This window comes from Falco biarmicus, chromosome 4 (assembly GCF_023638135.1).
Source record: "Falco biarmicus isolate bFalBia1 chromosome 4, bFalBia1.pri, whole genome shotgun sequence".
Taxonomy (NCBI): domain Eukaryota; kingdom Metazoa; phylum Chordata; class Aves; order Falconiformes; family Falconidae; genus Falco; species Falco biarmicus.
This window is the reverse complement of record NC_079291.1, coordinates 56,349,910-56,363,651: the sequence shown is the minus strand read 5'-3', so window position 1 is coordinate 56,363,651 and position 13,742 is coordinate 56,349,910. Positions and strand designations below refer to the sequence as shown.

Here is a 13,742-nt window from a genome sequence, read left to right as displayed (position 1 = left end):
TCACAGTGGAAGAATTATGCAGCTTTACTTCAGAGTCCTCTTAACCACTAGCTATTGCTATCCAAATGTAAACTTTCAAATGAAATCTATTATTTATAGCCAAAATAAAGGGACAGTCTTCCACTGTCTTCAGAGGATAGTTGAAGGCAAAAAGCAGAACTGAAAGTCTTGAAGGTTAGCACACTGTTCAACAACCATAATCTATGAAGGGATAATTTGCAGTTATCACAAGCTGGAGATCAGGAATGGAAGAGAGAGCCTTCAGTGTACAGAGGCAAAATTTATGCCAGAACAAAAGCAAAGCTTAACTCCACCCTCTTCTGGAAGGGGCTACCTCTCAAAAGCAAAATCTCTCCACTTAATTTAAATTTATGTCTATGCTGACTGAAAGACTCTAAAAATAGGCTTCCTTTTACTGCTGGCTTGTGTACGTCGCTTCCATGTAATCGGACAGGAAACTATTGTACAAGAACAATCTTCATTTGCACTCTGAAAAAATCAATATTGTTTGAAAGGACTGAGGAAAAGCAGCTTTAAGGACACATACTGTGTTCTTCCCAATAGAAATATTATTAGTTGGGAGCACCAGAAAGGAAAACTTCCCCTTCCTCCCTCTTATGAAGCATTACTGTTCTAACTCTAGAAATGCAAACTTATTTCTGTCATCTCAGAGGTAATGTCTCCACTTCCATTTGATATGGGGCTCAAAACAAGCATCAGCTCCTCAGTAGTCCCCGTCTCCCTTTTATGATTCACTTGAATCATTTAGGTTCTGTATCACTATTGTGGTATTAAAAAAAAATTTTCCCCCACAACAGAGTCTTCCTTCAAGCCAGCAAATAAATTCTTCCTTAAAAAACAATCCCTGTTCAACCAGACAGCGTAATTTAGAGTTATCAGCAAAGTTTGGTGATGAAATAATTCTACTTTCAGTGAAAGAAAACTTCTGGGAAATATAAGGTAAATCTAGCTATATGCAGCCATGTGCCATCTCAATACTATTATCATAGAATCACAGAATGGTTTGGGTCAGAAGGGAACTCGAAAAATCATCTAATTCCTAACACCCTGCTGTGGGCAGGGACACAACAGTGCAACACAGCTCACTGGAAGCCATCTCTGTTCTGAAGGCTACAGAGATAAGGCCATACTTGAATTAAAAAGTCCAGTAGACAGAACAAATACAAAACTGACAGTTCTGCCCACCAGATGCATCCTTGGTTCTAGAAGATACCAAATCCATAAAATTAACACCCCCTTCAGAATTAGCCAAAACAGAAAGCCACACCAAAACAACTACATGCCTGCCTCTTATTTACAGAATCACATGTTCCTGAAATTTCTTAAAAGTATGTCATGCCAGCTCCAAATTTCAGTCTTGCAGATTTTTCTTGAGTCACTCCTAACCTATGAATGAGGAAGCACATAGTCTTATTTAGAAAATTCAAGTATGGCCGTGTAGCAAGACAGTATGTTCTTTCCCAATGCGTACACCTGAGACTCTGCTACTGTTTAAACATATATCAAACACTAATATAAACCAAAAAAGATCAGTCACTTTGAACACTGTTTTTGCAACCTACCTACAATCAGCAACACACACTGTGGTCAAACTAGACCTCTTTTTGAAAAAATATACTGTAAAATAGCCAATACAAACCAGGATGCTGATGACCCAGATTTATATTATTCACTTGAGCAATCAAATCTAACTGAAGATTGGTGTCATGCTTTCCAGAAGAGAAACTTAACCAGCTCTATCCTGTCTGTTCTAAGAAAGCAGTGTTGGAATTGCTCTATGGGAAAAGAACTCATAATATACCATAATGCCTTTACTGGGACAGAGAAGCACGACAGATGACTTCCTAAAAGATGATAACATTAAGGATTAACCCTGATAAGTAGTTTCCACTTGCCTTCTAATATTGAGTGAGTTAGATCCCACTAGTATGCTACCCTTACATGTAAATTAGTGCTTAGTATTATTTTGCATGGTTTTTAATCTAATATATCTAGTAACTTTATTCTTCTGACAGATAGATTTGATAAGTGTACGAAGACCTGCTTTAGGAGTCACACTGCATTTTTTTTTTCAGCATCTGTATAGACAAAAAAAGAAGCCCAATTATAATACACAGAAACTGCACTGACAACTAACCTAAGGAAAAATTTCTGTAACAGGTAAGTTGAGGAGCAAAAAGCTCCTTGAGCTAAAGCTCTGTCAAGTTTCAGAGAATACCTGCACACTATATTTCAGGAGAAAATGTTCAAAGAGACCTGTCCTTTATTCTAAATGCCATGACTGTTGGCTGCTCTAGATTTTCAGCTATTATATAATGCAACAAATGGACTGATTACACACTAATACCACCTTAAAAACTTGCACATTTTTTATGTACATTCAGAAACTGTACCTATAGTTTTAAATTGATTTCACAGATTATGCTACTCAATAAAATGCATTGAATTTGCCTCCTCTCCCTTGGTACCTACTTGTTACGGTGTTGTTTGAGGCAGTCAGTGCTGTTAGAGTATTTACATCCCAGAGGAATATCTGTCTGTCCAGCCCGGCAGATGCTACCAGCTCTTTATCTTTTGCATATGCTAAGGCTTTCACATAATCCTACAATAAAGTAAATATAACACTAATCAACAGTATTATCTATTTGAAGTCTAGTTCTTAATATTTAAAAGACTGTCAGTGATAACACACAGTATTTATAGATAATGTTTTTCACCTTATGCGTCCTTAGTGTTGACATGCAAAATCCCTTATGTGCATTCCACACTTTAACAGTAGTATCCGAAGAAGCAGATATCACTAAATTGGAAAAATAAAGAGTAAACATTAATGGCTTGTATATTACTTTAGAGCATATTGGTACTACTCTAATTTGCTTTTCAAAAGATTAAAGGAATCCTTTATATACACATTTAAATTTTCATTAAAATATCTGCTCACACTATTCATCAAATTTACAATACACATCACAAATTAATTTTACATGCTAAGAAAAGATGTAAATAATTAAAGCAGCGGACAATATACTTTTATACCCAATTTCTGAATACTGTAGTTTTCAAACATTTAAGTACTTACACGTTTTCCCATTGCAGCAGAGCACAATATCATTTACCCAATCTGTGTGATGTTCCATAGATGCTATATAAGGGTCTTGCTGCAAATTAAAAAAAAAAGTTTGTAAGATCTCATCACAAATAGAAAAGATTGTGACTATCAGATCCTGTTGTGGTATTTTCTTTAACCTTCAAATGGATCACAAATTGCCTAAAGCAGAGTTGCTTGAAGTCACTATCCCAGAATCTTTTTGTGAAAGAACTCTATAGCTATGCAAGATATCACAGTATGAGCAATATCAAAATGATCTTATCGTAATAATTGGCAGCTGTTAAAAAACAGTATTAGATGCCCACCCGTAGGCAGCTTACTAGCATGGTAACTTGGAAAAAAGTAGGTTTAGACATAGGAATCCTCTCATTACCTACCTTGTGCTGATTGACACTCCATATCCTTATAATAGAGTCTCGACCTGCTGTGAAGAGTCTATTTAATGCTGGATCCAGCTGAAGTGCATTTACCCCATTTCGGTTATACTTCTCCACTTCATCTCTAATCACATAAGAAACCTAAAATACATTTACACAAATCCAATTATGGTATGAAGATATTGACTTGGCCATAAAATCCTAACAACTAATGTCATCTCTGTAAGGTAGAAAAGGTAGAAAATATTAAGAGCTTTATAAGCATTAAAGAAGTCTGTCAGTTTGAGAGTTACCTGTACCACCTCAATTACTCCTCCCCCATGAAAATGGGGAAGAATCATAGAGAAGGTATCAGCAGTGCTAGAACTGGAGCCCAAAAATAATTTAATCACTACAACTCCAGCTTCGACCCAGGGTGTCCTTAGTTCAGTTCCCGGCTCTGCACAGATACTCTGGGTGATCTCAAACACACCGAGTTTGAGTCTCACTTCCTAAGTAGGTTTCGTAGTTTCTATAGCTGGGATGACAGTACTTCCCAGACTCACAAGGGAGAGGATATGGTGACTGAGGACTACAAAGCATTGAAAGACTGCAAATAGAAATTCCAGCTATTTCAGATGTCACTATTATTTTGAGACCAATTTTTTAAGAACTACCTACTTTCTAATACAATAAGAAGCAAAAATATTTACTGCTTTTTCAGAAAAATTATTCCTTTAGTTTCTTTTCCTTCTATGTTTGACAGTACTGCACGTACAGATTATTTCATTCTTTTGTTCAGAAACACTAAATGGAGATTTAAGGAGACATACTGCAAAGGCTGCAGCACTCTCCATTATTACTGTTCAGTAAACACAGTTACACTGTGCTGCATCTCTCCTGATCACAGGGTTTACACAGGGTTTTTGCATTAGTATGAGGAAAGCCCACACAGAGAAGAGCAAAGGAAGCTGCCAGCTATGCCTCTTCCCAGATTCTGTAAAACATGATAAGAACAAGGTAAAATTTTAGGCTTGGTATAATCCAATCTGCCCACAGCACGAATCGCTTGGATACGTAAGTACCAGTGTTTTGAAAATGCTTTCAAGGAGTAGTCTTGGGCTAGAGATCTGAAAGCAATTTTTCACTCCAATAACTACATTATAGCAGTATAAAGAAAATGTTTTCCAGATCAGATCTCAGTTACACAAAATAAAAACAACAAATTAAACAAAATGTTTAGCAGTCCTTATCGTTGAAGAAACATTTTACAGCATCTCAGATTCTATATCACAAGAACCGACAGGTCCATTTGGTGAATGTGAGCAACACTTCAACTGAATTATGCCGTCCTAGTGGAGCACAGTAAGAGAACTGATGCTTCTAGAAAGCACACATCCAGTCCTGTTTTCTGTTTTAGAAACAGCTGCCACAGCTCTACAGACCAACACTGGAGGATCAAAATTAAAACCCTCCTAATAAAATAAGAGCCTTCTGCTTAATACTCTCCATTACCAATCCACAAGTTCTTTACTACGTTTATTATGTTATGCCCCAATGCTCTTAAAGCACTTCTTGCTCATTATCTTTGTTAGCCACTCACAGTCCTTGCAGTTCTTCCTCCCAGTTTCAGATTGTGTCTTACTTTCCAGCACTCTTGGCTTCTCTCACCCATTCCAAACTCATCCATAATATTCTTGCTATCCATGCTCAAGTCTCCACCTACACACAGCTTCAAAGATGTTACTGAGAGAAGACACCATCAAACACACATAACTGTTATGTTAAAACACTTCCAATACCTGAGGTTTTGGGTTGGGTGGGATTTTTTTTGTGGTGCAGAGAGCAAGATGTATGTGCAGCTCCTCACCTTGGCTTGATCATATCATGTCTACATTGCTAGAAGACCCGCACACACTACTTGAGTAAAGGAATGTTACAAAGTCAAGGTTCAGTGTGATACAAAACACAAGGTAAAGGGATGGCCATCAAAGTCACACTGCTTTCAAACTCCTTGAATAGAACCAATGAAAATACTCAGGTGAAAATACTAAATGTGAGCAGGTAAGACAAAAAGGAATTCTAAATCTATAGGTCAGTGGATGAAATTTGATTTTAGTTACTAGGGAGAACAATCTCTTCCTGAAATAGTGTCAGACAAGGTCAGCAGAGGCCCTTCAGCTCTTGCTTCTCCAAACTGCAGGATATTTTTAAAGAAATCTTCAATTTTGGGGTTTGTTCTTCTTCTGTCAGTCACCTCCCATATTTATTATATTTCCCATATATTATATTATATATAATATAGAGCTTTTTACTCCACTCATAAATAAGACTGTCAAGCTATATTAGTCACCAGAGCATTTTAAGGAGCTTTTGCTCATAATCATGTTACTTTTTTAATTTAGAGGAGTTCAAATGAAGAGCCATAAATAATAATTTTAAAAATGCAAAAAAGCAAATGCTGTCTTACTCTAGTAAATAAGGTACTTTTCACGTATGATTTATATTTTCATAGGACTACAGAATCAGCATCATATTTCTACTCTAATCCTCACAGAATTAGTCGCTTCATAATATCTTAAAATGTAATGGATAAAATATTTTCTTGCTAAATATTGTTCTTCAACAGAAACTAGCAGCAAAAAAAGCTCACAGAGATTATATGTAGTAAATTAATTTTCACTTCTTTCTAGAATGGAATTTGCATAACTTACATTTCCATCTAGAAGACCTTGAAACTGTGGCTTTCGGCTCAACTGGGCGCTGTTCCTCCATCATTCAAAGACATGACTGGGGAAAAACTGACAACATTTTCCCACTACCACCAGTAATGAAATATTCAAATGAAGGCCAAATTTAATTTGCCCTTTATTCCTTTTAATAACTTCCATACATGAATTTAGTCAAACATCTCTTGGCAAGTACTGTTTACATTTTAAGAGAACTGAGAAAAAGAGAGGAATTATATTGTTTCAGGGTTAATGAGTCTCTGGTAGATCTAAGAGCGTTCTTACTATTCCATTTTCTTGTGCATGTAAATACATGACTGCTTTGATGGAAAAAAAGATGACAAAACAACAAAGCTTGACACTTACAAAATTATCTAGCAGTGAATGCTACTGTTCATAGAATTCAACCAGTTACTTTTGTCTTTCCTCAGACTTATAATTCTACAAAGTTTTATTTTTCATCCACAGAAGGAATAGTATGCCTTTCCTGATAAAATGCCTTAACATTTAAGATACAAGAGTAAGAAGAAAAGAAATCTCTACTGTATAACGAATTGGTAATGATAATTTTCTGCACATCATGGGAAGAAACTGTGACAGCCATTTTTCAACAACAAAGGTGATTCTAATCCAATTAAACATCAATTAACCATGTGCTCCATAATCCTTTTTTTTATTATTATTATTTTATTTCCAATACTAAAACCACAAGTGGAGAAAATTAAGATGAAAGAAAATTACTTTGTGATTAGCAAGTTTACTGGATACCACACCAACATTTCAAATGAATACTGCTATTTAAGCAGCTAGGTAAGTAAAAGACAAACCACTTTTCATGAAGAGAATATGAACTGAAAAAGACGACTATGGCACAAAAACAGACTCTCCAACTCTTATTGGAGGCCTAATGACATTCCAGTAACTGTCAGTTTCTTACATTGTATATATTTAATACATTTATTTTCTCACCCAAACAAAAAACACTTTAAGTGGTCCACTCTTGCAAACCAGCCACTCAGACTGAAATACATATATATTAAAAAAACTAGAACAAGACACACAGAATATGTGGCTGAACTAAAAATAACCTCACAAGACATTTGCTGTACACCACATCTTTTAGAGAGGTATAACACCAGAAGCATCCAGGCTTGTATTCAAATGCATTACTTATATATTAACACAGAGGGACAAATCAAGGGTTCCACAAAACTGTTGAAAGGGCATTGAAATGCCTCTCAACACAGGGAACTTCAAATGGACCAATAAAATCAACAGCAACTTAATTTAAAAGATCTGACACTTGTGTACGAGTGATGGACAGCAGGCAAGTTCACTAAACCAAGTATTTCACCAAAATGAACAGAAGAAGATTGCTGATAATCCACATGTGGCTCTCCATTATAATCTTATTTTGGGGGAGAAAATGTTTTTTGTTTGCTTGTTTTTTTTACATTTGAGTGTCACTGATCATAGTAGTGTAAGAACTATTAGTAAATATAGTAACTATACAAACAAATATAAAAATATGAAGTATATGTTCAAGTATGTGTGTACACACATACACCTAAACAACGCAAAAGCAACAGGCTTTTGGCTGAGAATAAATTTCCGTGATCAAATTAAACTCTGACCCACAGCATACACGTATTTATCACTCTAGATAAGGTATTGTATTCTGCCTGGAAAAGACTGTGAAGGTCACAAGGAAGTTACGACTCTAAGCACCAACTGGCATTCACTTCAAAGAGGGAAGACTGAGCATGTTACTGTTTTGTTGGTTGTGTTGATTCACAACGTCAGATGCAAACCACAAAGATAATAATGACTATGATATAGATCATAGTCACTTTATTGCCATGATGGTCTGGGAAGGGCAAGATTTGTGGGATATTAAATATTTTAATAATGACCAAGGCCTTTTACATTTATACTGCTGTAGCTTTTATAAACTCCCATAATGAATAAGAACCTTTCACTGCAGCAGTGCACAAACATTACAAGTTGGTGAACACTCCTTATAAAGAATTTATGGGATTCAGTACCCTAAGTGGACCAGGACTAAAAATTTTAATGACTAAGAGCCCCAGAGATAAAGCTATTGTCAACAGATACATTGTAGATGCTGTAAGAAATTCACTTGGCTTTGTGTGCTGAAATGTATTTCCCTCATGAATAAGTATATCTGCTGATGTGAAATCCTGTTACCCTTGTACACTAGACATTTGTAACAGATGTTGTCTTAATAGATGGGTAGAATCTGCTTTTAAAAATACCACCTCACCACCATTGTGGAAGAAACAATGAACAGCCAAGTTCTGACAGCACTTGTTCCTTGTTTGTAAAATTTCAAAGACACAAATACTACTGTGAGCAATTAAAAAAAATGGTACTTCTCAAAATCACTCCAAGGATTCTATGAGATCTGACATGAATTGCATCAAAAAAGTGAGAGAAGCAGCAGTCAACCACCAAGAAAAAAACTTCTGCCTTAGTATCTTGATAGTGCAGATATATCCCCTAAAATAAGTTTAAATTAAGAACATATTGATATTTGAATTTTTTATCAGGTGCTCCAGGCCCTACAATAAAAGCAATGGAAAGCATTAAAAAGTTTGTTTTATCCTTTTACAGTTGAATCAACTTACTAGCTATTCATTTGCTTATGTATTATGTATGAAATATATACAATTTATAAACAAAAATTAGATATTTGTTATAAAATACAAAAATTAGACAGATATAAAAATCTAGTAAGTGACTGCAAACAAAATCTAGTGTGCTTTTAATAAATGGTACTATTAACAAAATCAGTAGCTGAAATATTTTCTAAATGTAAAGGTTTTTTGTTCCACCACTTTAAACTTGCTGTCATAATGCAGTGTTAGTGCACAAACATGACAAAGCCAGTGGAAAAAGATCTTATTCTGTACAAGACTTAAAGTTTAAAATCCGTCAGTAATTTTGTAAGAAAGATGGTGATCCAAATCATTTTTGGCAAAATTCCCATGTTCTGAGTGAGGGGGCGAATATATTCTGGCCAGGCAGCAAGTCTGGGAGAGCAGATACAGCGCAGCCCCTCAAGAGCAGCTACTTTAAGCCACCTGCTGAAAATTGGCTTCATCTTACCTTAATTCACAGTAACATATCGGAAAGCTACAGCATATGGCCAAATGTTCCTCACCACACAGCAGTATCTGACACACCTTTGCATCCCCATTCCCTTCCCAAAACAGACAACCTCACTACTGCAGCCTTCAGACGGGCATAGGTAAGCTTAAGAAACACCAACAGCTTGCCACTAGACATTTCAAATGCCTGACTTACATTTAAATAATTAAACTTCTTCCCTTTTTTTATGCATGGAATTTATTTTGAGGCCTAAACCATCTATCTGATTAAACCCTTACAAACATACAATTATATGCAGAAGCACCTTAACCTGACTATTTTGGATAGTTCTCCATACCAGTAAAACAGGTGCATCCAAGACAATAACAGTTCTGTTTTCCATAAACTTCAGTCAGCTCTCCTGCCATGTAAGGAATCAAGGTCCTCCATGCCCGAGAGGTATTTTTTTAAAAAGCTTCTTCTCCTAGCCTCATAGCTTTGAGAGAAATTTCTCCATCCACCCCAACCCCCCAAAAGCTTCATGTAGCAGCACCCTAAATGCTCAGCCATTGGGAAGCAAAATAAATCACTAGTGGTTTTAACTTTCCATTAGCGGCTGACAGATAAAACAGCCATTTAGAATTCCAATACATGAACAAAATCCAGGCCCTAGCCAAACAGGTGAAATAGTATGAGTGCAAGAAAATACCTAGCTTCTACTCAAGGTTTAGATATGCTTATACTATAACCAAAGCTGTTCTCTACAGACTTAGAATGTACAGGCTGAGACACAGACCATTGCAGCAGTAAGTGAAGTAAAAAAAAACAAACCCAAAACAAAAACAAAGATCATGTAACACAATGGAAGTGGAAAAGACAACATCATTAACCAGCACAAAACCACCTGTAAAAACAAACTTTTGAGCTAAGTAATGTTTGGAAAAGGAATGTAGCAGTAAAAAAGGAAACAATGTACTCTTTGATGCATGTTGCTGTCAGGGAAATGATACTTCATGAATAAAAAGGACTACATCAAAGAAAAATGTAGTTATGATAAAATCCCCCTCCTTAGGAGAGCAACCTGCAAAAACTTGTTTATGGCACAGGCAATGAAGTCAATAAAGGGATATTAAATTTTGGATTCTTTGTATTTTAAAGAGTGTCAGAGGTTTTTTTTGGTAGGGCAAAGGAATTCTTAATACAGTACTGCTTGAGAGCTTACCTTAACCATGAAACCCACTAAAGGCTACAAAGAAATGCACATTTCCTCTGCGTGATAAAATGCAAAAAACAGGTTCAAAACCTGAACCAACCTCTGTTTGGAAGGATACTAGTCCTATTACAGGGTTAATCAGTATTTCTTTTGCTCACAGTGGATAGATACAGCCAAAACTTGCGCTTGCCACTAGAGGTAGGCAAGCCATGCACGTTGATAAAGCATTAAATCTTTTCCCACAGTGAAACCTGTAAAAATGTGCTGGTACTATCACAAAGAAGAACAAAAATTTGAGGACCATAATAAAACCACTGCATGACTTTTACTGGTAAAGACTCTTGACTTCGTACATGCATTTCAATAATTCCAATCTCCGCCAAGGCCACAAGCGCGTACTTATAGCTACATATGAGCCCACACCACGAAGCGTGATGGTCTCTCAGGTGAGCTGCGAAGGTTTACACCCACCAGACGGTCCAGGCCACGGCCTTCCCGTGAGGAACCCTGACCGGAGCTGGACGGGGCAGGCGGGCGGGGTGGCTCAGCGCTGCCTCCTCCGGTCTGGGGAGCCCGGCCCCGCTCGGCAGAGAGCAGCCCCTCTTCCCCCCGGGCGGCGGAGCCAAGGGCAGCCACTCGCTCCGCCACAGGTGTTAGCGGCGGTGGGCAGCGCCACCCGGGGTGCGCGGGGTGTCTCCCCGTCACCTCAGTGCTGTTGGGAAAGGGAAGGCGGCGACCGTGTTGCCATAGAAACCCCCAACACCTGCCCCCACCCCAGCCGAGAGCAGCCGTTGCCACAGCGCCCCGGAGCCGGGAGGCAGCGTCCCTGAGAAGAGCCCACCCTGGCCCGGCGCCCTCCCGCCGCACCCCGCCACCCCCACCCGCTGACCCCACCCCCGCCACCGCCCCTCTCCCGGGCCGCGCTCCGCCTCGCCGCCGCCACCCGTCCTCCTCCTGCCGGGCCGCGCCACGGTCCAGCCCTGCCGGAGCACCGCCGCGCACCCCCCGCAGCCCCCCCCGGGCCACTATTTCGCCCTCACCTGCACTTTCCGCCGCCCCGCCGTGTTCTGCCGATGATGGGCCGCCATCTTGCATGTTGACACTCTGATGTCATTTCCGAGGAGGGCAAGCCGGCCCGGAAGTCCCTCCCCCTTCCCGCTGCGAGCCCGCGCAGCGAGGCGGGGCGGGGACCGTCACGGTCCGGGGCGTTGCCAGGACAACGGCCGGAGGGGGCGGGGCGAGCGCTTCCGCCTTGTGCTTGCTCTCCGCCATGTTGTCGGCAGGGCGGGTTGCCAGTAGGCTTCCCACTGAAGGGCTGTGGCTGTCTCCTTGTCTGCATTACAGCTCACGGGTGTCCTTGCAGTACCTCGAGGGCTGTGTTGTCCCGCGGGAGGCCCCAGACCCGCGGGGTGAGGCCGCTCTGGAGGGCTCCGCGAAGGGCTGAGGCGTTCCCGTAAGGCTGGTGCTGCGCGCCAGCGCTGAGACGCCCCAGCTCGAAGGCTGTGAGGTGCTGGAGGCAGTGCTTCTGAGGGCCTGGGGGCTTTACATACGCCCTTTAGGGTGTCCAAGTTCACCACCGTTATTTTATGAGCCTGTGGTGGGGGACGTGCTGGAAAGCAACCCTGCCTTGACCCGGTCTGAGGACCCACTGAGCAGGTGGCAACGGCTCTGCTGCCTTCCCCAGGGAACGTTGTATTATTCTGTCTAATGAAAAAGGATTCCTGAAAATGATCGTACGATGGCCTAAAATGTAATACTGTTTCCCAGAGATGCTTCCCTCTGCAACTCCGAAATATCTCTTTGGCACTTTTAACAGCGAACGCAAAAAGTGTTTGGCTGCAACAGTGACCGTGTTGTGGCCGAGGACCTGTGTGAAGCGGTGAACAGTGCTGTCATCTTGGCACACCTACACTGGTTACTTCATTAGGGTAGAAGGTGCTAATGGTTAATTAGTGGGGGAAAAATACTGAGAGAGAAAAAAAGAAGTGTAAATGGATAAGAAAAAAAGACATTTATGTATTCACATTGTTGTTCCAATGCTGGCTGCAACCATGAGACATAACGGCAAGTTGGGCTAATTTAAACTTTGCTGATTTTGATCCAGATCATGTTTTCTAGCACTGCTGAATGCACAATGTCCTCATCAGAATTGCAAGTCAAGGGTATGATTCTGAAATGAGATACACCTTCACCAAAGCCCTTCCTTAACTGCTCTATTTCTACTATTTTATCTTGCTACAGCAGTGGGAAGCTATGATTTAAGGCATCTCCTAAGACAAATGTGAAATGTGTTTCTTCTTAAATAAATGTCATTTATTTTTAAAAAGAAAATTAAGGCCTTTTTGTTCATGGTTTAGTTGTGTACTGCCTTCAGGCTAATGGTAATTGTCAAAGTCCTTCAGATACTGTCATGCATAACGTTTATTGGTTCCTGGACTGGAGAAGAATGAGGCAGCATGAAGTTTTCTCCATACGTAAATACTGAGCAAAGTGCCTCACTACATTTCAGTGTGCATTAGTCCAATAAAAAGTTGACAACTTATTTTCATAACACAATAATTTTCATGCATACTTTAAAGTCTTTTCTTGTTTTCTCTTAAATATATTGTAATTACTATATTACTTCAATGTTATTCTTTGATAAAATGACATAATTTCATTCGTAAACCCTAATCATCATTTCATTATCCATAATCACCAATGGATTAATCATTTAGTAAAATTAATATTGTGTCTTCCAGGGAAGTCATCATCTTTTGTACATTACATTTGATATAAAATTTAATTTGTTTATGGACAGAGAACCTTTGATTTGTACATTATTATGCAATTTTAAAATTGCTTTTCCTCTTTTTTTTTCTGTGCATCAAAGCCCTTTTTGTGGATAGTTGCTTTTATTCATATAATACTGGGTCTCTTCAACCTTTCATATCAACAATTCATTACTTTAAGGAGCAAAAAAGCACAGTGATCATTTTGTATCACAGAATCATTGTGGTTGGAAGGGATCTCTGGAGATCGCCTAGTCCAACAAAGACGGTATTTACTGAAGGTTGCTAAAAGTATGGGTATTATAATAGCGATGATTTTCTGGTTTCTGTGTGTATGTATATCAAGCCTAAGCTACAGCCAATATTATTCAAAAAATATTGTAGGTAAGATCTTCTTTGTCACGCATAAACCTTTCAGCCTTTCATCAGGTG

General features: G+C 39.1%; 1 protein-coding gene across 1 annotated transcript in view; it reads right to left on the bottom strand.

Moving 5' to 3' along the window:
• Nucleotides 1-11,669, bottom strand: part of WDR48 (WD repeat domain 48) — a 28,695-nt gene extending 17,026 nt beyond the window's left edge. The window contains exons 1-5 of the mRNA XM_056335400.1: nt 11,580-11,669; nt 3,508-3,648; nt 3,101-3,179; nt 2,739-2,821; nt 2,494-2,623 (exon numbers count right to left, since the gene is read on the bottom strand). Coding sequence (XP_056191375.1) covers nt 2,494-2,623; nt 2,739-2,821; nt 3,101-3,179; nt 3,508-3,648; nt 11,580-11,627 — 481 coding nt within the window. The 5' untranslated portion in view covers nt 11,628-11,669. The remainder of the gene's footprint in view (nt 1-2,493; nt 2,624-2,738; nt 2,822-3,100; nt 3,180-3,507; nt 3,649-11,579) is intronic.
• Between the last annotated feature and the right edge of the window lie 2,073 nt (nt 11,670-13,742).